At 36.8% G+C, this 25,200-nt stretch overlaps 3 protein-coding genes and 2 long non-coding RNA genes across 5 annotated transcripts; 3 read left to right on the forward strand and 2 right to left on the reverse strand.

Annotated features, from left to right (window-relative positions):
- Positions 1-907: 907 nt before the first annotated feature.
- Positions 908-3,123, forward strand: LOC126673531 (protein GAMETE CELL DEFECTIVE 1, mitochondrial). The gene is made up of 3 exons (XM_050367708.2): positions 908-1,598; positions 2,245-2,434; positions 2,745-3,123. Exons 1-3 carry the CDS (start codon positions 1,099-1,101, stop codon positions 2,961-2,963), a joined length of 909 nt encoding a protein of 302 aa, XP_050223665.1. The 5' UTR covers positions 908-1,098; the 3' UTR covers positions 2,964-3,123.
- A 139-nt stretch (positions 3,124-3,262) lies between these two features.
- Positions 3,263-6,663, reverse strand: LOC126673530 (F-actin-capping protein subunit alpha). Its single transcript, XM_050367707.2, has 10 exons — positions 6,473-6,663; positions 6,272-6,387; positions 6,106-6,195; positions 5,941-6,005; positions 5,036-5,197; positions 4,852-4,930; positions 4,650-4,727; positions 4,011-4,085; positions 3,890-3,925; positions 3,263-3,758 (listed from the first exon to the last, which is right to left on the reverse strand). Exons 1-10 carry the CDS (start codon positions 6,585-6,587, stop codon positions 3,648-3,650), a joined length of 927 nt encoding a protein of 308 aa, XP_050223664.1. The 5' UTR covers positions 6,588-6,663; the 3' UTR covers positions 3,263-3,647.
- An 837-nt stretch (positions 6,664-7,500) lies between these two features.
- LOC126675179 (uncharacterized) lies at positions 7,501-10,919 on the reverse strand. The gene is made up of 7 exons (XM_050369781.1): positions 10,575-10,919; positions 10,050-10,168; positions 9,838-9,903; positions 9,506-9,703; positions 8,898-9,016; positions 8,673-8,778; positions 7,501-8,140 (listed from the first exon to the last, which is right to left on the reverse strand). The coding sequence occupies exons 1-7, from the start codon at positions 10,798-10,800 to the stop codon at positions 7,595-7,597; spliced, it is 1,380 nt and encodes a 459-aa protein (XP_050225738.1). The 5' UTR covers positions 10,801-10,919; the 3' UTR covers positions 7,501-7,594.
- A 3,061-nt stretch (positions 10,920-13,980) lies between these two features.
- On the forward strand, positions 13,981-14,613 carry LOC126671831 (uncharacterized). Its single transcript, XR_007639141.1, has 2 exons — positions 13,981-14,048; positions 14,490-14,613. It is a non-coding gene; the product is annotated as an uncharacterized LOC126671831 (long non-coding RNA).
- Positions 14,614-21,296: 6,683 nt separating this feature from the next.
- On the forward strand, positions 21,297-21,940 carry LOC126671833 (uncharacterized). Its single transcript, XR_007639142.2, has 2 exons — positions 21,297-21,375; positions 21,817-21,940. It is a non-coding gene; the product is annotated as an uncharacterized LOC126671833 (long non-coding RNA).
- Positions 21,941-25,200: the final 3,260 nt, after the last annotated feature.

Genomic DNA, 25,200 nt, shown 5'->3' on the forward strand with positions numbered 1-25,200 from the left:
TTCATTTTTAATTTTGTTAACTATTATATTTTTTTTGTTAAATTGAAGTATCAAATCGTTAACAGAATTAAAAGTGAGGTATCAAATCATTAACGGAATTAAAAATGAAATATCAAATTGTTTGAAATTAACAGAGGAGTCTAATAGTTAACGGAAGTGAAAATGAGCGACCATTACGTAGGATTTTAAAATAAGAGATATCAAACTGTTACTTATGGTATAATTGAAATGTTTTAAAATAATTTGCTTTTAGTTTTTTTAGAGATGTAATTAAGTCGAGCCGAGTCGAACTTTGAGATGTTTATGGTATGTTACATGATCGAAGTGTTTATATTCGTTTAATTTTCGTTCGAGTCTTAAATAAAGTGTTTATTTTCGGTTCATTAAAATTTTATAGTCTAAATGTCCAGTCATATTCAACTCGTGTTTGTTCATTTAATTGCTAAATAAATAATTTCGCGAACGAGCTCGTGAACACAATAGATGAACTCATTTGCGAACTAAAGGAACTAGCACAAACAATTAAACATTTGCTTCTTTTTATATAGCAAAATTAGAGAGCTTTGTTAAAAAATTATGTAAATTTAATAAATTAATAGAATGATTTATACTTAATAAATTATGAGCCAGTTCAAGAACTTTTAACCGAGCATTCATATAAATAGGTTCATGAATTTTTTATTAAGCTCATATGCGAACTAGTTCACAAACTCTTAATCAATCTCAATTAAACCAGCTCATATACAAGTTGTTAGTGAACATAAACCAGTTATATATTCTTCGGCTAGTGTAAATAAACGAATATAAAATTAAATTTCGTGTTTTATTCGTTTAAAGTACGAACAAACACGAACAAAAATCTTATCGAGACGGACACCGAGCTGCTTGCGAATAGCTCGGTTTATTTACAAACCTAAGTTTGCGAAACGACTCGACAACACTTCAATGAGTAGAGCTCCATTTTAGGCTCAAAAGATTATCGTTTGCAGGTTAAGGAAGAAATAGTAAAATTTGACCGACTCAAGCACAACCAGTCCTAATCTAGACCAAACAGGTAAAACCCTAATTCCCATCTATATTTTCATTTCGCCTAAAAAAATGCAATCTCTACGAAGATTAGCAACTCTCACTGCAAAAAGATCCAAACCACCAACCAATTCCAAATACTATTTATCAACCAAACCCACAAAAAATGGGGACGACGAGTGGAACGATGCCTGGGAAACCGCCTGGTTACCAGAGACTCTCACCCCAAAAAACAGAGACCCGTGGGAAACCGACGTTAATTTCTCAGCAACCACGGCGGACTCTAATCTAGTTCTTTCGCCGGAGGTAGATACCGAGACTAAAATTTTTGTTGAGGAAATGAATGAGAATTGGAATGAGAGAAGAAAAACGACAAAAAACAAAGATAATGTGAAGCAGAAGGAGAGTAGTGAGCTGTATAGTTTGGAGAATTTGAAGAAGGATTATAGATTGAAGAAGCAGAGAATTCATGCTGGGTTGTGGGTTAAAGAGATTGAAAAGCAGCATGAAGCTAAATTGGGGGGTTCTTCTACTGGTGATGAAATTGATAGATTGCTTGACAGTTGTTCTGAGTATGTGATTTTTATGTTTTTTGTTTGTGTTTGGATTTTGGGTTTGATGTTCTGATTTTATAAAGTTGCTAACTTTGTGTTTTGTCCTAAAATTCGAGTTTTAAGTACTTACAATAGGTAGCACGGACACGAATACCGAGAAACGGGACACTTAGACATAGACATGGTGTTATTTTAAAGTTTTCTATGTGAAAAAATTGAAATTTCGTGTCTGCAAGGTTTCGGAAACGTCATGCGTCCGCAGCGTTTCGGAAACGTCATGCGTCCGCACGACTCTTTCTATTTTCTTTTGCGCTGGCATTTGAGTTGTCTCCCCTCCTCTTTCAATTGACCCAATGTTTCCGACTTTCCGCAATGTTTCCGAAACGGGACACGTTGATTGGATGAAGTGTCCGTGTTACCTATCTCGCAATGGCTACATCAAAATACTAATCCTCATCATAAAAGAATGGTGATCTTCCATTGTTTTTGGTTTAGGAATTAACATACTTGTTTTGTTTTCTGGCAAGTATGATTTAGTGTTATGTTTTTTTTTAATCTTGTATCTATTATATGGTCATTCAAGCTGATGTTAGTGGATGTGAAATTCTGTGAGTGATTGTTGAGTCATTGATGGATTCATATATTGATAGTTTTTTTATTGCAGTATATTTGATGCTGCTAATAATGATTTGGATAACTCGAGAGTGCCAATCTCTTCCGAGTTTAAAAGCAAGCCTGACGGTTGGGAAACAACATCTAAGGCACAAGATGGGAATATATGGGAGATGTCACAAAGGGAAGAGGACATTCTCCTCCAAGAATTTGATCGTCGAATTGCATACAGCAAATTCCAGGTATAGGCCAATGTTATCATGTCTTTACAAGTCTTTTTCGTAGCTAGTTGTAGAATGAAGAGAAGATTGCACATGTAGTAGAGTCATTTCCAGTTTGTCAATGTTTAAGACTAACTACAGTAAGGTTCTGAAGCACCGAATAGATGTGCCTTCTGGTTGCTTAGGTCGAATGTAGAAAACACTACTCCCATGTATTATTTTGGAAGTTTCGGAATTGTGTATGCATTAATTTATGTCTTGTCGTCATCAACTTCTTTCTTTCGTCTTTATTGGTGACTTCTCTTACCGCTTATTATTTAATGGAATGCAGATAGCTAGTTTTATCAAGAGTCACATATTTAGCCGCAGGAGACCCATAGATGGGTGGAAATACATGATAGAGGAGTTGGGGCCTAATGCCAGGAGAGGAAAGGGCAGCGTTTCAAGGATACAGAGTCTCTCAGACCCAGCAACTCAGCCATTCAAGGAGGAGAGGTCAGCAGCCACCGGCAATTTTATGCCCCCAAAGCGGAGACAGTTCACTTCTTAAGTCTGACAACATCGGACTTCATTATTTTGTAATTACGTGCTTTAGAATTCACCTTGTTAGGTAGGTTGGCAATGCATGTTGTAGCAGTTCTCTTCAGTTGATATTTATGTAGCCCTAAATTTTCCATTCATAAATCAATCATTCAATCCCTGTTATAATACTGAAACTGTTCAAATCATATGGATTAGGGACTGAATATTGTCCTCACTTCCTTGTCAATTTTCCCGAATGATCTTTATGATAAGAGTTTCGAGCATTTATTTTTGGTGTCAAAGTATAAAGTTTGGACCAAAAAGGCATGATGCTGAACTGTTGCTAACACTTTCAATTTTCAAGGCTCTTTTTATGATACAACAAACTCTTCCAAAGATTTCATATAACAAGGTACAAAAATATCATTAACAAAGCTTTACATAACTTGCCTTGAATAGTACAAGGCAGCACACCAAAACTGAATGAGCGATAACAATTACAAAAGGTTAACAGCAGAATGACTACCATCAAGAAAATAGAAACATATCAAAGAATTTAAAAGTCGCACGAATGGATCAATATCTGCAGGTCTTATGCAATTTTGGCACCGTATCACCTCACTTGAACATTCCAAGCGCTTCTCAAACCGATAAGTTGGGATCTCACTCATAATTTTTATATCATCACGGGGGTGAATACATTAGTATTGTCCTATTCTTTTCCAATTCCCAGTTCCTTTTGGATATCTCTTGTCAAGCTGAATTGCAACGTGTTGTGCCATGGGAATAGGGTTCGAGTAACTGGAAGTTTCCTCCGCAGATCCTGCATCGTTCCATCATAACTCAAAATTAACTCGACACATATTGAATGAAGTCTAAAGTCTAAAAGCCAGCAATTGACAGTGGCCATCCAGAAAAAATATCCACTAATATACTATAGCCAATAAAACTTACCTTGAAAGTTGTATCTGGCAGATTAGAATAGGAAGCCTGTCAAGAAAAACATGTTAATGTAGGAAGCAGGAACACAAAAATCCACATACTTAGCAATTAAAAAAGGAGATCAGTTGAAAACCTCGAGAGAAGAAAGATATTCTGTTTCATGGTGGCGAATGATGTTGGCTATGGAAAATGCACAATCATCAAGGGCCTGAACACAAATATGACAAAATATCAACCAACTTTTCAAATTTGCCTTGCTTCACGAAAACGACCAATCATCTGAAAAACAGAAGAAGCTACAACACTGAAAAGACACGGAAAAGGTCACCGTGATCTGGAAGAACAGTAGAATATATTAACTGGTCTTTGGGAAATTTTCACTGGATATGAAAAAAAGAAAAAAAGGACATGCATCCATGAAATAAGATGCATTACAATCTGAACTTCTAAACGAAGTGCTCAACTTCATCTAGCAGGATATACCATGCAACATTGAATGTGGCTAGCATTGTTTAAAGATTGAACCAAGATAAATAAACTGATTGAATAAACTAGGACACACATATATGAACGTTCATTATTAGCGTGTCTGAAACCCAACTTGTCTTACTAGTCATTGCATCAAATCTTACACCCCTACTGATCAAAACACCTAAACATAAATGCACTATCCTGAATTATGCTAAAGATAATATACACTCCATTTTCATTACCTAAAGTTACAGCACAATTAGAAACAAAGAGGAGAGAGAGAGGTGAAGAAAATACAAACCTGAAATATTGTTTCATCTTTACAATCATGTTTTGCATCCAACTGAACATTGCCCTCTTCAAAATAATGGGCACCAACCTTAAAGAAGAAGAAGCAGAGGAAAAACAAATTGGCTGCCGTTATAAAGTAGCTCAATATTTACAAAAGCCAAAAGAATAGTAGCCTAAACTTGTCTTGCATAATAATTAGATTATCAAAGAACCTCTATTTTTCCTCTTATTGCCAGCATTTGAACGTCATCCTTGAACTCAATATTCCATACTGAGCGCCAGCTTCCGTTGCTGTTCAACATGTAAAAGAATATGGTAAGAAGATGAATGGATGTACGCCTTTCTAATAATAAAGCTATAACTGTTGATATTGAATATTTCACTAAAAATACGCACCAAAAATTCTGTGGACTATGTCTAACAGCACAGATGACCACGGCAAGCTCAAAATTTGATCCTGGTTCCTCCACATCTTTTCCATTAACACAGTAAACAGAACAAACTCCTTTTGGATAAGCTTCACCAACATATTTAAGTACTTCTGCATCAAGAGCACAACTGCCACATAGACAACTGGTAATGTAAAAGATTGTTGACAATTGCGCATGCATGCAAAAGCTAATGTAAAAATCATAATACTGCTAAAATCTCCACACATAGTGATAGTGGTACGCAAAGACAAGTGACAAACAAATTGTATATTTCCTTGTAAAATTATCATGGAAGACCTTCACAGCATCACTATGGCAATTAAGGTCTTGTTTGGAATAAATCATTTGTAAGAATCGAATTCAATTCAGCTCGCAAAAAATCAAGTCACTTTAGCATAACTTCACTTTTTCAAAATGACTTTTCTTTAATTGAAAGGATTGAGTTGAAGAAACTGCAATATTTATAAAGGTGAAAATTGACTAAATAAACTTCAAACAAATGGAATTTTGGCATTATTAGACTTCCCAAATACAGTGTAAATTTGATTCAAATTATATTAGATAGAATAGTTGTTGGTTTCCATAATTAACGGAAAGCAGATTGTTAATTGTAACTTGAACTAGGTTAAGAGATTCTCAATCACAAACCTAAACAAAAAATTCTTATATAATCCTAACTCAATCAGGGGTCTAATTACCTAACTAACTATTGCTTTATCATTACAATCACATTTCAGATACATCTACAACTAACTACATAAGTACACTTACATTACGCTCTTCAAAATTTAAATAATATGACGGAAACTAAGGAAACATCAATATTACCATAATCCAACAATAATTAACAATCGAGTTTATAAAAAATACCGGAATTCCTCGATATAGGCTGACGGAAGTTCTTCATCTGAAGCAGGTCTACCCACTGTACAAACCTGAATCAATTTAGCAACATAGACATATAAAAACACGTAGAATAGTCTATTAATTAGCTTACAAATAGTCAACCAGATAATCATTAGAAGAATAACTTACTTGCTTAACATGATTAACTATAGCAACCTGCGCAGTTCTTGGATCAAGATACTCATTCTTACTAACCTCATTATAATCAGTAATCATAACCTAGCAGTAAATATAAGTCGAATTAGTGCACTAAACTAAATTAAAAAAAAACAGATCTACAAAATCTAATGCTTACATCGCCGCTTCTATCGGGAAATTCAAGGCAAATCATGTGAGATTTGTTGTAAAGAGGAAATGCTTCGTCTGCTGCTTCATTAAAAATTCGTTCGTCGTTTAAAACCGATCTTAAATCTATAAGAGAAAACAGCAGAGAGTAACATGAATAATAAAATAAAACGCGTTTGTTTGTGAAGAAAATGAATAGAAATAAAGCTACCTTTAGCGAGGAATTGAATTTCACCGGCGGGAGAGTTGAGAAGGAACCATTTAGCGATCTCTTTTTTCTGCTCGTCGCTAACTTCGACGTCGCCGTATTCTTCTTCATCTGCCATTTTTTAATACATTGAAGAAGAAACAGAGTAGTTTGTGAATTTTTTTGAAAATAAAATATAGAGGGAGGGGTGTGATCTGTAAAGGAGAGTTTTTTTTGGGGTGTTAGATTTCTAAATGTTGGATAGGTGGGGCCGTTGATCCAGACCGTTCAATTGTTTTAATCAAAGATGTGACGGACTTTCAGTTGTCGTTTTAGTGTAGAATTTAAGCATCCCAACGGAACTACAGGTTTCAGTGTTTTCAAGATTGGTGACAAACGATGTCGTTTAGGATCTTCGCTGCCTCAGCCTTTGGGAAAACTAGAAAGAAAGTACAAACCGAATCCTTGTAGCTTAGCTGGTTTCACTATGAATAATCAAACTCTCTGTTTTCTGTTCAAATCAGCTGACGAATCAATATTAGACTTTGGAAATTAATTTTTACTTTAAAGTACACATAACTTGAAAAATAACAAAATAGACCATTATAATACACATAGCATTTTATTGATATTGTAAATAAATAATGTATTTTTAAAGCTTTATTACAAAAATGTGAATCAGATCAGTTGTCACTGTTACGTGTATGTCTTGTATTGTCCACGTCCATCATCTTAGATGACGAAAAATAAAAATATGTCGAAAAAAGGTATCACCACTTTAAAATAAAAAAAAGGATTAAATTAAAATTAAAATCAAGTCATCGAATATATATTATACATGTAGTGTAAATAAATTGTTATTTCAATTAATATTTTGAAAGTAATAAATAATCTTTTTTTTTATAAAATATAACAATGCAAAAATAGATATTCAAGATAACAAAAAACTAAAAAGACAATAACTACTAAATTTAAAAAAAAAATCAGCAATTTAACACTAACAGATTTAGCCAGCCGGCCCTCATCAGCAAATTTATCTTCACTATAATATCTATCAATCAAAAAACCTCGTTTTATTAAAGCCTTTTGTATTATTTACAAAAATGTAACATCAAAATTTTGAGCAACATTGCCTTCCTAGTACGGTTAGCAGATATCACACTGTCGTAGCAAATACGCTTCCAAGTATCGTCTCCAGGCCCTCAATGGACTTAAATTTTCTAAGCTAGGTTTATTTTCTTTTGTCCTAATGCTTGTAAAAACACCCTTGGCTGCGAAACCAAGTAGCTCGGTCGAGTCCATGAAACCGTGCATCTTTGAAATGATATAGGAGGATCTCGTTCTCAAACACTCATCAGAAGCAATGGACTCCTGCTGAGATCTAATGTTTCGGTTTGGTAGGACTTGATGAGATTCTGATGTGTTATTTTCAGTAAACTCATGGCTTCCCATGCCAAATGAATCCCAATCAACCCGTTGCACCATTTCAGCTGCTTTTTCTGTTGCAGTAGGAAATGGATGCTCCAGAGACTGTTCCAATGCTAAGCTTTCAACTTTGATTTTCAGTTCAAGTAGTCGACTTCCGATTCGTGAAGCAACGGCATCGTATAGTTTACCTCTTGATACTTGCTCTTTGCCTTCTGCGTTGAGCAAATCGTCAAAAAGGATTGGATCACCAACAAGCACCGTAACCTGCAGCACCCATGTGCAATGATTAATAAGGTACAGCAGTGAGAATAGCCGATATATCCGTAGCTAATCATGTGCTATATTCAAATAATGTATGACAGGAAAGGTCGGAAAAAATGATGGGTTCAGAAAATGTAAGAAAAAGGGAAAAGTGAGATTAGACACATGCGGAAGGAGAATAATTGATATATCAGTAACTAATCATGTGCCGTATTCAAATAATGTATGATAGGAAAGGTCAGAAAAAATGATATATTTGAAAAAATGTAAGAAAAAGGGAAAAGTAAGATCAGACCCATGCAGAAGGAGAATGTATGAACATGTGGCTACAACAAGTGTAGGTCATATGAGCATACAAAAAAAAAGGTAAGCAGGAGCCCTGCCCACACATTCAACAATTTTTTGTTCAAAAAAAAGCTTTGAAACTCTTCTATTTGTTAAGTGCAGATGCTTCAAGATCATTACCTAGCAAAATGATTGGATGAAAAAAAAAAAATTTATAAATTGCCAGAGCAAAATAAAATAGACTACATACCGTCTTGCCAACCCGAGGGAAGTTGGCTCCTATAGGCATGATTTCCTGCATCCCCAAGTGAACAAATGGAATGACCACAGGGACAGTATCAGCATCAAGGATCAACCTATCAAAGTGAGAATGTCTTGATAATCAATTTTGGAATGTTGACAGCCAATCAGCCATAGTACCACCATACATTAATCCATCCACAAAGAATGATATCATTCAAAACTAGATCCTTACCTCCCAACCCCTCTTTTTGAAGACCCCATAGTTTTGCCACCATCACGAGACCGACTACCTTCGGGGAAAATATGAACCCATCCACCACTATTGAGCTTTGCAATAGCCATATCCATTCCCTGCAGAAAACACAAAATGGAAAATAAATTTAATTTAAGTTAAAGAAATTGACAACAAGACAAAAATAATTGAAAAAACATAATTTAAAGTTTAGTGAACCAAAAAGATTAAGTGCCGACTGTTCATTTAATTAGAATGAACATTTTTGCATAATCTCAAAGAAGTCAGAGCTGATTTATTAGACACAGATTTAGATTTTCAATGCTCAGCAACATTTCTAATAAGAAATGATAAAGTTACATAAAGGCAGCCAATATTTATGTTTGAAATGTGACTTGAGTACGTGATTCTTCAGCTTAGTTAGGAGTATCAATGCAAATGTGTGGGAGCTAGAGCCAATAGATGAGGTATTATTTTGTTATATTGGACTTTATAGCAAGGAACATTAAGATACTTAAATAACACATACATCAAGTAATTCTAAAACAACTAAAGTATTCAATAATGTATGCAGTTCAATAGATGTAAACATAAACTCAGGGCTATACTTTCTGATAAATTCCTTCACCCCGATCAACGGGCAATACTTTGACAGATCGAAAAAAAGCAGAAGTAACAGGATTACGGAAACAACGGTCACTAGCACAAAGAGTCCATCTTATGTTCTGAGCATCCAGTAGTACTGTTGGAGGAAGCAATGAAGCAATAACAAACGGATCATCTACAGCAGCAACATGGTTGCTCACCTGCAGAAGGACCAAAAAGTTTAGGAATCCTACAAAATAAACGTAGATAAAAGGATTTAAAGATAGAAACTCCAGCTCGCAAACAAACTAGGTAACAGAGACATATTCTACGATGGTTCAAGAATGATGCATACCGTCAATAGAGGCTTACTCTTGGGCCTATTAAGCAACGGATCATGCAATTTCTCTAATCCAAACACCTATGACAACAGAGGAAGCCATTTTAAAAACTGAAATATCGGAAATCTCTACATACCTGAACATAATCTAGTCCATTCTGAAATACACGACACACATTTCTAATGAGAAAACAGCAAAGAAAAATATCTGAAAAATTTCTGTATACCTGAACTCGATTAAGTCCATTCATAAACACATGACAGACATTTCCAATGAGTGGAACAGCAACGGACTGAAGCATGCGAAGAATTAAAGATTCTTCTTCAGCATCAAATTCTTTACCAACTGTAGTCGCAAGAATTACAAAAAAAGCTACTCACTATTCAAAACTTAATTAAATAATAATTAATCACAATTAGATGCTAGCTAATCACAATTAGAAACTAACTAATCAAAATTACATGCTAACTAATCACAATTAGAAGCTAACTAATCAATATTACATGATAACTAATCACAATTAAATGCTAACTAATCACAATTAGATGCTTGAGAAATCAATTTTTCTACTACAATTTAAACTACTAATAGCAATAACTGATTTTGCATTCGGAAATAGCGTGAACATATAAATTCAACGATCTTTTACAACAATTTACCAGACTAGGTCAAACAGTGCAGCAAAAAAACACACAAAAAAACAATAGTAACTCAAGACAAGCAAGAAATGATGAGCGAACGATTATCTAACCTGTTTTACGATAAAATGCGGAAGAAGACTGCAAAGAACCTTGACGAAACTCATGGAAGCGAGTGATCCACCGCTGGACCGTCGACGAGAAATAATATCCAGAGAATATCGGAGATCGTTGTCGGTGACGGTCCACCGCCACTCGGAATCGGTCTTTGAACCGGAGCTGTAATACGCGGGCCTTGCTTTTCCATAGATCCGTTTTTTCGATTCTGTGTACGGCCATTGTTTACGCTCAGTACTTTTGTTTCTCTGCGAATATATTTAGTCTCAGATATTTTATTAGGGGAGTAAGTGAGGAGAGAAAGATACGGAGGTAGAGAGGTGGAGGCGGTTAGGGGAACTTTCAGGTGTGCGTAATCACATATTTTGCAATTAGCAATTATTTATGTGGGTCCCCGATATGAAACGCAGTCGTATCTGAGAGTCAGAGGAAATTATAAGAAAAAAATTCCGGCCTCACTTGATTCGTTTTATAGCAATTTCCGGAAAGTTAAAAGTTAACTTCCCGGAAAATATAGTTATTGTGAAGTTAACTTCTCAGCAAGTTGATAAATATTGCTTGTTTTGATTTTTACTTCCTGGAAAGTATGAAACTAATTTTTAATTAAAAGACAAAAATGTTCTATGATAATTTTTATATAAATTTAAAAGGAAAAAAAAGTTAAGGTTAAATTAGAAAAATACAACAAAAGTGCTAGGGAAGTTCTACTTCCTTAAGTTTTGTTAGGGAAGTTACTTCCCTAATCAAAGGGAAGTCAAACATCCAACTTCCCGGGAAGTAGAATGTATAAATTGAACCAAATAAAAAATATTTGCTACTTTTTGGTAAGTACAACTTTCCTAACCTATTTACCTCCAACCAAGCGAGGCCGTCATTTTGGATAAAAGGAGATGATGTACCTCTTTCATTACGGTGAGTATAATTGGTTTGATTTGATTTAATAATTCATTTATAATTATACTAGTATATTTTACAAATTATATTTACATTTAGTTCAGTTAATCAAATTTATTACCGGTTTAATTTAATTTGATTTAGGGTTTTACTATTTATTGTCATATTTATTAGACTAGTTTCGCATTACGTGCTATGCACGTGGCTCGTAACGTAACTCGTCAATAAACATATTAGTAAATTTATTATAATTATATCAATTTTATATTTATAATTAATATTAAATTAGTTAAGAATTTTTGTAAAAGTAAATATAATATATTCGGTTATTAATTTTTTTTTTCATACTGAATTTATTCTTATTTTGGTTTTATAATAAGTATAATTAAATAATTAACTTAATTTTATTAATAATATCTTTAAAAATAATAAGATAGAAATTTAAATAATAATATATTGATCAAATACAGTATTCTAATTTTGTAGTTCAATCAAACTAAAAGATAGGTATTCCTACAAATTTGGAGACAATTTAGTTATTTTTACATATTAAAAACTAAATTGGAGATAATTTAGCTACCTATTTTAATTAGGACTTTAATTACAATAGTAATTAATTAAATAACTAATTAGTTAATGACTATAAAACCTTTATTTAATAGTAAACTGAAAGGGATTATTCAGTAAATTTGCCTGTCCCCCCCCCCATCCGTGCTTTTATATATAGTATAGATATAGATATATCCCCTCTAATTACCTCTTTATTTTTTTAATTAAAAAAATAAAAATAAAAAATAGACTGGACGTTTTCGGTAAATTTGGAGACGATTACGTCTTCCCAGAAAAGGAGACGTTTCATGGAATTTGATCCTCTTGTATGAGAATCTATTCAAACAGCAGATTGATAGACATTGATGAAGCATGCTATTTTTGCAAAACTTATATAGAAAAAGGCTGCCATATGCTGATTTTACATTCTTGTAGGATGAACGCCACATAGCGTCTTCTGATTGAAAACGTATTAGATGAATTTTTTTTGTTATTTATGTGGAGGAGAAATATTTGAATTTAATACGTATTTTTATAAATTATAATTTTTTTTTGAATAATTTAGTTATTCTTTCTAAAATAAAGACCATTATTAAATTAGATGCTCTTAGAAAATGAAATTTGGTGAATTTATTGTATTTGAGGGCTGCAAGAAAATTAAAGAAAAAGAGACCATAAGTATATACTAGTCTAATATCAAAAAAGAAAAGAAAAGTATATACTAGTCATTTTATCAAGATGTGGAGTGCGATTTGAGTGTAACCAGTGCGTGGGACTCTAACTGAACAGTCCTTAATTAATTAGGATAATTATTCCAAATTCTAAAAGGATTCTATAAACCAAGAAGTTATCCTAAACAACTAGGAAGATATGCCTATATAAATAGGCGGCCAAAAAAAAATTCTCAGAGTAGATCACGTCACATGGGCGGTAATGATGATTTTGAAGGTTGGAAAGAAGCACCAGCGGAAATAATTTGGCTGATAATGGAAAAACTGCACTTGATAGATGCGATTCGATTACCGGCGGTTTGCAAGGATTTCAGACTGCTTTCACCAGTCTGCCCACCAAGCTCAGCCATTGTAGGGACAGTACCCTGGGTTTTGATGCTGAACAAAAATGGCCATGATCATCTGGATTTTATTCGGGTTATAACTCTAACGACGCACAAGATCCGCATTGATCCAAACTTATTCGATCATCGATCCAATCTTCCTTTATGCTTTAGGAATGGATAGTTACTGGCGGCCACCGACTCTAACTACAATAAACAAATCAGGATGTTTTTACTTAAGCCAATGACCAATGAGAAAATATGAATGCCTGATACTGGCACCCGCATTTATGGATTTTCTATTTCAGTTGTCGATGGCAAGCCCGAGTATGTACTGGTTGCTAATCTATTACTTGAACCTGATACCAGTACCATTATTCTACGGAAATGGTGTCAAGTAGATAATTCTTGGACAAATTATGCCCAATTGGATACGAGTCTCCATTTCAAGGAACACATCTTGGCTATGTGTGTCCCCTGAGAAAAAATCTACTGCATTGATGAAAGAAATTGCGTGGAGATATACGATATGAAAAGGTGTCAATGGAAAAATACTCCTATAAAAATACCATCATCAAATGAACAAGGCATTGTCACAAGAATTTCGGATGATAAAGGAGAGATTCGTCGAGTGGACATGGACTTGAAGCATTCGTGGAGGAATAAACACAAAATAAAGCGGGGACTCGACTTAATATTTTACAAATTAAATGACGAGAAGATGGAGTGGGAGTTATTCTCCGAAAGTGAAATCAAGAATACATCATGGTTCGTAGGAAATATCACCTCTTATTTGGAGAAAGGAAAACCGTGCATCTGTTTGATCACCGGTGATGGTTATTTAATTGTTTCCGATATTTATAAGCCAATTCAGAAGGATACTGATATTCGGCACGTGACCCGTTGACTGTTCGTACTTCAGAAGCGAACCAGAGTTAGATTGCTTGCCAGGATCACGTGGATTTAGCAAGCAGTGAGTTTATATCTCTATTTACCTCTTTATTAAGCAAACGTATTATTTTGTATATATATGTATAAGCAGCTTTTGAACTGTTTTCGGCATTGTGGATTTGATTTGGAACGTGCTACTCGATGGGCATCATCGGGACTGCGTGCGCACCGGTAATGATTATGGTATTGAGGTAGGTTTGAGATACGTCTCACCTTAGTGAGGGCACCGGTGGAAGATACGTCTCCTGGGCTCACTATTTATTAAGTGATAGTCGGGGATCGGTTTTGAGATACGTCTCACCGACACGACAATGGATTTAGAATTGTGGTTTAGGGTTTCATTGATAATCCATAATGAAAATGTTTTATTAAACGTTTTAAAGGTTTTTAACTTAATAAATGTAAATGGTTATATAAACTCTACTCAGTAAATCTGACCCCGTTGTTTTCCCAAATTTTCCAGGTTTATGATTTGAGCTTTGGTCGATCTCCGTTTCTTCATTCTCGGAGGTTCTTTATTTATTTCAGAAATAAAGTGTCGAACTATTTTAAACTCTTAGACCGCAGTAGTAGTTTCATATTATTCATGTCTTAGCCTTACGTTTATATTTTAGGCTATTGTTGTTGGATTGGTCCAACTATTACTTATCGCTTGTGGCATGATTACAGTGTTATGGCATTTATATTATATTGCCATGTTGGAGTTTATTTGAGATTAAGCGTACTTTAAATATATGCTGTTTATCTGTACTGCTAGATTAGGCTGAAGTCTCGGTTGCCCCCGAGCATGTGATTTTTCTGCAGGTACTTTGTTTTAAATGTATCTAAGTTGGTTATCCGCAAGGCTAGCTACGGGTTTTGGTACAACCATACCCATACCCTAGCGCCGGTCACGATTCATGAAAATGGGTCGTGACAAACTTGGTATCAGAGCTTTCTTCTTGCCGTTTTCAGTGACAGAGGGTCACAGAGACAGATTGCTCTCACTTACTAGGGATGATAGGTCAGTATCCGAGTATACGACAGAGTTCGTGAGGTTGGGTCGGTTCGCGCCGGACTTGCAGACAGATCAGGAAAGGGTGAACAACAGATACATAAAAGGCTTAGGGCGCGATTTTATGAGTTTGCTGACCGAGACACGCAGAGATTTTACAGACGTAGTAGACAGTGCTCGGCGTATGGAGAGCTCGTTACTGCAGTTTGGGGATATTTCTGGTCCTTCTCAGACCAAGAAGTCTTCTGGCCCTGGACAGCAGAGTGGTGGTGGTAGCTACCAATCGGCACCTTCTCAGTACAAGAACAAGAAGAGGGGTGTCAAGAAGAGTTATCAGCCGTACACCTACAGTTCAGGCAACAGCGGTAGCAGCCGCAGTTTTGGGCGCGGTAACAGCGGAGGTGCTAGTTTTCCTTTCTGTCAGAACTGCAGACGTCGACATCCAGGCGAGTGTCGCTTAGCACCAGGGGGTTGTTTTACTTGTGGCCAGCCGGGTCACTTCGCCAGAGAGTGTCAGGCATCTGGGCAGCAGATGTCTGCAGCTAGCGTTGCTCAGCCATCCTATCAGAGTCAGAGACCAGTGTTCTCTGCACCAGCAGGGTTTTCTCTACCTGCTGCTTCTTTTGGTGGCCAGCGGGGCCGAGGTTCTGGAGGGCGTGGTTTTGGAGGCCGTGGCAACGGCGGTAGAGGTTCTAGCAGCTATGGTACCGGGCAGAGCTCTCAGCAGCAGAGTCAGGGTCAGGCCAGAGTTTTCGCCTTGACTCCTCAGGATGCTCATGCATCTAACGCAGTGGTGCAAGGTACTCTTCAGATCTCTTTCGTAGATGCACTTGTTTTATTCGATGCGGGTGCAACCCATTCTTTTGTGTCTACGTGTTTTGCTGCTAAGTTGGGTGTAACACCAACAAGTCTGGGTGAACCTTTATCTGTTTCTACTCCTTTGTCTGACTGTGTGGTGGTGGATGTTGTGTATCCATCGTGTTCCGTGGTTATCCATGGAAGGGATTTGCGTGCTGACTTAGTTGTTTTGGATGTTCTTTCATTTGACGTGATTTTGGGGATGGATTGGCTGGCACGCCATTATGCTTCGATCGACTGTCGAGGGAAGTCGGTTGAGTTTCGGATTCCAGGTGATCTACCCTTTTCTTTTCAAGGGGAAAAGGCGGAGACACCGAAGAATCTGATTTCTGCGATCAAGGCAAAGCGGATGATGAGTAAGGGTTGTCAAGCTTTCTTAGCTGTGGTTCGAGACATGGATGCTGAGGTGGGCAGTATGAACACTGTCCCTATAGTGAACGAGTTCACTGACGTATTTCCAGAGGAGTTGCCTGGATTACCACCTGATCGGGATATCGAGTTCTGCATTGACGTTGTTCCTGGAACTGGTCTTATTTCGATACCGCCGTATCGGATGGCTCCTGCTGAGCTGAAGGAGTTAAAGGAGCAGTTACAAGAACTTCTGGACAGTGGCTTCATCAGACCGAGTACTTCTCCATGGGGTGCTCCAGTTCTGTTTGTTAAGAAGAAGGATGGTTCCTTTCGGCTTTGTATCGACTACAGGCAGTTGAATAAGGCTACCATCAAGAACAGATATCCTCTTCCTCGCATCGACGACTTGTTTGATCAGTTGCAGGGTGCGAAGTGTTTCTCCAAGATTGACTTGAGATCCGGGTATCATCAACTTCGGATTCGGGATGTCGATGTGCCTAAGACTGCTTTCAGAACGCGTTATGGGCATTTCGAGTTTCTGGTCATGTCGTTTGGGTTGACTAACGCACCAGCAGCGTTTATGGACACGATGAATCGGGTTTTCAAGCCGTTTTTGGATCAGTTTGTTATCGTCTTTATTGATGACATCCTGATTTATTCTCGGAGTGAGGAGGAGCATGCTTATCACTTGAGGACTATACTACAGACCTTGCGAGAGCATCAGTTGTATGCTAAGTTCTCAAAGTGCGAGTTTTGGCTGGAACAGGTTACCTTCTTAGGACACGTGGTGTCGAAGGATGGGATCAAGGTTGATCCGAAGAAGATTGAGGCGGTGATGGATTGGCAGAGGCCGAGGTCAGTTACCGAGATCAGGAGTTTTCTTGGGTTAGCTGGCTACTACCGTCGGTTCGTGCAGGATTTCTCTCGAATATCTGCACCTTTGACTAAGCTGACACAGAAGGGTGTTAAGTTTGAGTGGACCGACAAGTGTGAGGCAAGTTTCGAGAAGCTGAAGGAGATTCTGACTACAGCTCCTGTTTTGGCGTTGCCTTCTGGCATTGAGGGTTTTACTGTGTACTGCGATGCTTCTCGGATTGGCTTGGGTTGCGTGTTGATGCAACATGGACAAGTGATCGCCTATGCTTCTCGTCAGCTGAAGAAGCATGAGGTGAATTACCCTACACATGACTTGGAGTTAGCTGCTGTGGTCTTTGCTCTGAAGATCTGGAGGCACTACTTGTACGGTGCGACATGCGAGATCTTCACTGATCACAAGAGTCTGAAGTACATCTTTGATCAGCGAGAGTTGAATCTGAGACAGAGGAGGTGGCTAGAGTTGCTGAAAGACTACGACTGTACTATTCAGTATCATCCTGGTAAGGCTAATGTGGTGGCCGATGCTTTGAGTCGCAAGTCTTCGGGCAGCTTAGCCCATATTTCTGAGGTTGGACGTAGACCCATGGTTCGAGAATGGCATGGTTTGATAGCTTCGGGCTACGGTTTTCAGGTTTCTCAGAACGGGAGTTTGTTGGCACATCTGCAAGTGCAGCCGGTTTTGATTGATAGGATTAAAGCTTTACAAGCTGAGGATCCACAATTGAAACGGATTATGGATGAGATCCATCTAGATGGGAATTCCGAGTTTGTCTTTGTTGACGGAGTTCTCAGGTTTGGTTCTAGACTGTGCGTTCCGGATTCAGATGGTTTGAGAGACCAGATTCTGGAGGAAGCGCATAGATCAGCTTACAGTGTTCATCCGGGATCTACCAAGATGTACCATGACCTCAAGGGTACGTATTGGTGGAGCGGAATGAAGAAGGATGTTGCAGAGTACGTTTCCAAGTGTCTGACTTGCCAGCAGGTGAAGCTGGAACATCAGAGACCTTTTGGCTATCTACAACCACTACCTATTCCAGAGTGGAAGTGGGAGCGGATTGCCATGGACTTTTTTGTTGGTTTACCACGTACTCGACAGGGGTACGATTCCATCTGGGTGATAGTTGACCGTATGACCAAGTCAGCTCATTTCCTTCCGATCAAGGTTTCGTATCCTGCTTCGAAGTTGGCTCAGTTGTACATCGACAGGATTGTCAGTTTGCATGGTGTACCGGTTTCAATTGTTTCTGACAGAGGTTCTGTTTTCACTTCGAGGTTCTGGAAAGCGTTACAGGAGTCCTTAGGTTCTCGATTGGACTTCAGTACAGCTTTTCATCCTCAGACTGACGGTCAGTCTGAGAGGACTATTCAGACGTTGGAGGATATGCTCAGGATGTGCATTCTTGATTTTCAGGGTAGCTGGGATACTCATTTGCCGTTGATTGAGTTTTCGTACAACAATAGTTATCATGCGAGCATTGAGATGGCACCTTATGAGGCTCTGTACGGACGCAAGTGTCGATCTCCTATCTGCTGGGAAGAGGTCGGCGAGCGGAAGTTGTCTGGTGCTGAGATTATTCAGATTACCTCAGAGAAGGTACCGTTGATAAAACGGAGGTTGGAGACAGCTTTTAGTCGGCATAAGAGTTATGCAGATCCGAAGAGGAAAGACATCGAGTTTCAGGTGGGAGACTTTGTGTTTCTTCGGGTTTCGCCTATGAAAGGCGTGGTTCGTTTTGGTGTCAAGGGAAAGTTGGCTCCGAGGTACATTGGTCCCTATGAGATTTCAGAGAGGATTGGAGAGGTGGCTTATCGTCTGGTTCTTCCGCCAGACATGTCGTTAGTGCATCCTGTTTTTCATGTTTCTATGCTGAGGAAGTGCATCTCAGATCCTTCACATGTGATTGTGCCTCAGAGCGTTGAGATTGACCAGGAGCTGTCCTATGAGGAACAACCAATTGAGGTTGTTGATACGCAAGTGCGCAAGTTACGGAACAAGGAGATTCCGATGGTCAAAGTTCTGTGGCGGAATCATTCTGTTGAGGAGTGCACTTGGGAGACGGAGTCCGATATGCGGAAACGTTATCCTTTCCTTTTTTCTTGAGGTACGTGTAACGTTACCTTTCTGTTTTAGTTGATTGTTTCGGTGCTTGTTGTGTTGATATGTTTACTTGTTTTTGCGTTTTAAATTCGTGGACGAATTTTTAGTAAGTTGGGGAGAATGTAATATCCCGTGTTTTTAAATTATATTTTTTTTTTATTTTAATTATAAATTTTTGCATTCCGTCAAACTTTAACTAATTTATTATTATTATATATTTTTATTTAATTTAATTTTAGTCGCTCGTTGATTCGATTGTGGTCCGATTCGTGTTTAGTGTATATTATTAAATTTAAAAAAAAATGCAATATGTTCCATGCATGAAATGAAGCCCACTCATTCCTTTCTCTTCTTCTTTTACGTAGCCCATTTTTGTTTAAGATGAAAAGCCCATTATGTTGCAACATATGAAAGGGCCATATTGTGTGTTTATATAAGCTATCATTATTATGCAGCTTAAACTTCTTCTTCCCTTCCTCTATTTATACATTGCTGTACGTTTCTTTTCTTTTGTTCCTTAACCTAAATTTTTCCCTCACTAAACACAACCATAGCCGTTTTACACTCTCTACGTTTCTGAGATCAGAATCTTCATCATCAACTCACATTCTCCATTCGTTTTAGGTAAGCAATCTTGTTACTTCTCTTACCTTGCTTTCATTGTTACGATATCGTCAAGATACGGTTCTTGATTTCTAGCCTATTATTTTAGATATAATCCGATTGTTCTTTGACGGTTCTCATCGACTCAGCGATCTCTTCGATCCTTACGTTTTGGAATCAATAACGGTACGTTCAATCTCTCCGTTCATTGCCGTTCCATTTTGACGTATTCATGCTATATTACTACGGTTCTTCTTGTTCTTGGTTCAAATACCATTGTATGTTTACTATACCCCTAATTTGAATAGATTAGAGACCGATTGCTTGAGTTCATGACTGTCTAACCGTTGTCGATCCACCGTTTAACAAATTATGTTACTGTCGAAATTGATTTTCTTGCTTGACATGATTTCTGTAAATTGTTTTTGAGTTTTAAATCTTGTTAGTTAGGTGATGATCTTAGGATAATTATTTATGATGATAAAAGAATCAAAACCTAGGTGTAATGTTGGCTTGAGATTTTGAATGTTGCAGTAAAGGGGTTGGCGGGAAAGGACTTATATTGAAAAGGAAGAAGATGGCCAATTGGCCAAGTTAGTCATTAAATAATTTCCCTTAAAACAATTAGATCCCTCAAGTTGTTTTTTTTTATTTGATAATAACTTTTGTGTTTGTTTCAATTTTAAATTGACATCTTGAAAACAATAATTATTTTATAATCTAAATTAATCTAATTACTCGGGTAATTATATTGATATGTAATTTTGGCTAATTTACAAATTAGCCCCTAAAAAAAATTCTAGATATTTATTCAAGTTAAAATTTATCTTTTGGATCCTTGTTTTGATTTATAATTTAGTAAACTAAGAGTGAGTATTAAATTTGATTTTGAATATCAAATTGGCTAAATTATAATTTAGCACTTTAATATTTTTATAACTTAATTAAGTAAGTCTTTGGGTTAGTAATTTTATACTTTGTTTTAATTATAACAAAAGTAATTAATTTAATTTCGGGTATCTAGCTGGCTAAAGTACAGTTTAGTCCATAAACTTTTATAAACTTAAAATAATTAAGTTTTGGTTGTAACTTGGGTTACTTGAATTAAGATATTAAATTCTATTTTAATATAGATAATTGTTTTATTAAAGTATTTTAAATTATAAACTCGGGTTTATAAATTTAATAAAGTTTTGGTTTGGGTTAGATTGTGGTCGCCCAACAAGTGGGAAGAAGCTTGGTAGTTTGTAATAACTCGGCTGACTCACTAATACGGATTTTAACTTGGATTTATTTAAATTATTTTACGAATCATTTTAAATATATTTACATGATTTGTACGTACTTTATAACTTGGGTTATTTTTGGAATGCATTAATATAAGTGTTTATTAAATGTGGCTTGGTATTGTGTTGTGCTAGTCCTATGTGGTGTCTAGTACTCTTTAGAGTTAGGGTCTGATTTTAATTATGATTTTAATATTTTATTTAGACCCGTTGACTGTTCGTACTTCAGAAGCGAACCAGAGTTAGATTGCTTGCCAGGATCACGTGGATTTAGCAAGCAGTGAGTTTATATCTCTATTTACCTCTTTATTAAGCAAACGTATTATTTTGTATATATATGTATAAGCAGCTTTTGAACTGTTTTCGGCATTGTGGATTTGATTTGGAACGTGCTACTCGATGGGCATCATCGGGACTGCGTGCGCACCGGTAATGATTATGGTATTGAGGTAGGTTTGAGATACGTCTCACCTTAGTGAGGGCACCGGTGGAAGATACGTCTCCTGGGCTCACTATTTATTAAGTGATAGTCGGGGATCGGTTTTGAGATACGTCTCACCGACACGACAATGGATTTAGAATTGTGGTTTAGGGTTTCATTGATAATCCATAATGAAAATGTTTTATTAAACGTTTTAAAGGTTTTTAACTTAATAAATGTAAATGGTTATATAAACTCTACTCAGTAAATCTGACCCCGTTGTTTTCCCAAATTTTCCAGGTTTATGATTTGAGCTTTGGTCGATCTCCGTTTCTTCATTCTCGGAGGTTCTTTATTTATTTCAGAAATAAAGTGTCGAACTATTTTAAACTCTTAGACCGCAGTAGTAGTTTCATATTATTCATGTCTTAGCCTTACGTTTATATTTTAGGCTATTGTTGTTGGATTGGTCCAACTATTACTTATCGCTTGTGGCATGATTACAGTGTTATGGCATTTATATTATATTGCCATGTTGGAGTTTATTTGAGATTAAGCGTACTTTAAATATATGCTGTTTATCTGTACTGCTAGATTAGGCTGAAGTCTCGGTTGCCCCCGAGCATGTGATTTTTCTGCAGGTACTTTGTTTTAAATGTATCTAAGTTGGTTATCCGCAAGGCTAGCTACGGGTTTTGGTACAACCATACCCATACCCTAGCGCCGGTCACGATTCATGAAAATGGGTCGTGACATGTTCACTCGCCGGAACAACCCTTTCCCTCATTATCCGACAGAGGCGAGAAAGCTCTTTTGATTTGACATGGACTGACTTCCTTTTTTATTTTTTTTTACTTTCATTGCTGTATTTATTGGACAACTTTGTTGATGGGATATGTTATTGACTTTACTTTATGAACAACGCTTTTAGATGATTACTTTACCTCTCCAATTCATTTATCTCAATCCAAATGGAATATTTTTGTTTTTTATGGTCATTGAAATTTTAATTAAATCTGTAATATCAAGTTGGGGAATAATTTTTTAGTTGCTACTACTAGTGTTATCAGGTGTTACTATTTGGGGATGCAATGATTTACTATCTAGCTACATGAAAATATTAGAGTTCAATTAAGCACTGCAAGTAAGAGTGCCTCGTACACTCGGGATAATTCACTTTAAAGATGGAAAAAATCAACAAATGTATTATTTTTAACAAAGGGAAGCTTCAAAACATAGTTAAATGGCAAAATAAACCGGACAAAAAAGTATCATAACCAAAGAATATAGGCGGCAATGAAGGATATGAAACTCCATGTCCATTGGCCAATGTAATTCTGCAGTACTATCTCTAATAAACTACAAAATATTTGTTCTTTACAATGAGGAAAATTACCAACAAAAATAAAAGCCATCTCATGCTGTCATCCAAGCTGGTTCATGGTAACCACCACCTCTGCCTTAGAGATCCTACTTAAAACTAAACACGCTAAATTTTATGATTTTTAAATAATATTTAAGCCTTTTTATTATTAGCAACTTATAATTTTGATAAGTACCTGATGTCGGAGGATCAAAAGACGATGTCAGCTCACAAGAACACCCTATGGGAGACTATAAGCGAGGTCTTCATTATTTTTCTCGTCTTTTTTTGTAATGAATAATGATAGCATACGTATATGTTGGACCTTTGTCCTTTCAAACTTCTTTTGTTTTGACTTTGACAATCAACTATGAGTGATCTAATCATGTTTATTAGTGTATAGGAACTCATAGGAACAATCGGAAGTCAATTCGGAGCTCTCTAGCAAAAATCGTGTTTTTGAGTAGAAAGCTGCCCAGTAGCATATCTCGCCCGTGATGGATTTCCATCTCGGGGGCGATATATATCACGGGGGCGACGCAAATATCACGGGGGCGATATTCGAGCTGACAAAACCCTAGTCGACCGTTGGAACGAATCACGGGCGCGACGAACACATCTCGGGCGCGATAAATGAGACCGTTGAAGATCCAACGGATACATTTTTGAAGACCCAATGAAGCATTGACACGTGGCTCTAGCCGTTGAAGGTTTTTGTCTCATTCAAATATCTCGCCCGTGATCCATGCATCACGGGGGCGATATGTGTGCAGAGATCATTTTTTTGTTTTGTTTGTTAGTGCTTTGTTTGGGGATTGCTTTGGGTATAAATATAAACCCAATTGCAATGTTTCAAGGTTAATGATTTACACACCTTGAAACAACAAACATACATTTTTAAATCACTTAGTTTTGTTGTAGTTTTGGAGTAATCTTGGAAACTCCTAATCATTGTGAGTTAGAGTTTAGCTTTGGAAAAACTCAACCCTTGTAGGTTCTTGATTATCCTTGAAAAATCAATTGTGAGTTTGAGATTATCTCTAAGAAATCTCTTTGTAAAGTTGGTGCTTATCTATAAAGCACAATCCCATTTAGTGGATTCTAAAATCTCAATCTTAGATTGAGTAGTGGAGTAGGATCGTGAGTTGATCCGAACCACTCTAAATCTCTTGTGTCTTTAAATTCTCTTTTCCGCTTTAAAGAATTTAAATTTCCGATTCACAAATCAAAAACCGGTTTGCCTTATAACCCAAAGGGTCTTTTAATTGGTATCAGAGCAAGGTGCTCTTCTTGTTGCTTAATTGCTAGAGCTTTCGATCAAAAATGGCAACCGAAATTTTTTTTATCACTCTCAAACCTTTTCTTGATGGCTCAAATTACAAAGTTTGAAAATATATGATGGAAAATTATCTTGATATGCAAGGGGTTGATCTATGGAGTGTATTTCTAAGGGGATGGACACCTCCATGTGACAAAAATGGAGCTCTTTTGAAGAGACAAGATTGGTCTATAGAGCAAGTCAAGGAGAATGGCATGAATAGAAAAGCCATTACTACTCTCCTCTCCTCAATCTCTAGAGAAGAACAAGGTAGAATTCAACACTTGAATTGTGCCAAGCAAATGTGGGAGACTCTTGAGAGCTACTATGAAGGTACACAACAAGTCAAGGGTAAGAAGCTTGAGTTGCTTCTTGGTGAGTATGAAGGCTTCAAGGGCTTGCCAAATGAAGATGTGGGGATGATGACATCAAGGCTTCTTAAGATTGTTCATAGTCTTGAGCAACTTGGGAAATTCTTCAAGCTAAATGAAATCAATGGTAAAATCCTAAGATCCCTTCCTATTCTTCTATGGCAACCTAAGACTACCGCCATCATTGAAACTCATGATTTATCCACCTTGAGGACGGATGAGTTGATTGGAAAGCTTCTTCTCCATTAAATGTCTTACATCAAGATTATTCAAGAAGAAATGGCAAGGGAGAAGAACATGGCTTTCAAGGCATCAACAAGTACTCTTTTAGAAGAGAACAAGAAGGAAAGCAATGAGGAAGAACTCTTGAGGCTCACAAAGAGAGTGAATGAGCTCAAGATGAAGGGAAATGGCAATCATGGTAGATCCTCCTCTTCAAGGAAGAGTTCAAAGGGGGGTTCCAAGACTTTTTGGGATGGTGATTCTCAATCGGATGGTGATAGCCACCATGATGCCAACTTGTGCCTCATGTCTTTTGAGGAGGAACCAACACTAGAGGTAAACCCCCAATCTTTTCTATCTTGGGATGGTATTGGTGTTGAATCACATGATGCACACTTAAATGTTAAAAA

Source organism: Mercurialis annua, linkage group LG3 (assembly GCF_937616625.2).
Source record: "Mercurialis annua linkage group LG3, ddMerAnnu1.2, whole genome shotgun sequence".
NCBI lineage: Eukaryota > Viridiplantae > Streptophyta > Magnoliopsida > Malpighiales > Euphorbiaceae > Mercurialis > Mercurialis annua.

Bases quoted from the DNA above. Each gene is read 5' to 3' on its own strand.
- LOC126673531 (XM_050367708.2), top strand. From the start codon at position 1,099: ATGCAATCTCTACGAAGATTAGCAACTCTCACTGCAAAAAGATCCAAA. The intron at 1,599-2,244 runs GTATGTGATTTT...TTTTTATTGCAG, and splicing joins TTGCTTGACAGTTGTTCTGA to TATATTTGATGCTGCTAATA. The intron at 2,435-2,744 runs GTATAGGCCAAT...AATGGAATGCAG, and splicing joins TTGCATACAGCAAATTCCAG to ATAGCTAGTTTTATCAAGAG.
- LOC126675179 (XM_050369781.1), bottom strand. From the start codon at position 10,800: ATGGCCGTACACAGAATCGAAAAAACGGATCTATGGAAAAGCAAGGCC. The intron at 9,904-10,049 runs GTATACAGAAAT...CTGTTGTCATAG, and splicing joins ATGGACTTAATCGAGTTCAG to GTGTTTGGATTAGAGAAATT. The intron at 8,141-8,672 runs GTATGTAGTCTA...TGGGTGCTGCAG, and splicing joins TCCCTCGGGTTGGCAAGACG to GTTACGGTGCTTGTTGGTGA.
- LOC126673530 (XM_050367707.2), bottom strand. From the start codon at position 6,587: ATGGCAGATGAAGAAGAATACGGCGACGTCGAAGTTAGCGACGAGCAG. The intron at 4,931-5,035 runs GTGCGTATTTTT...CATGTTGAACAG, and splicing joins CATAGTCCACAGAATTTTTG to CAACGGAAGCTGGCGCTCAG. The intron at 3,759-3,889 runs GTAAGTTTTATT...GGAACGATGCAG, and splicing joins TGCCAGATACAACTTTCAAG to GATCTGCGGAGGAAACTTCC.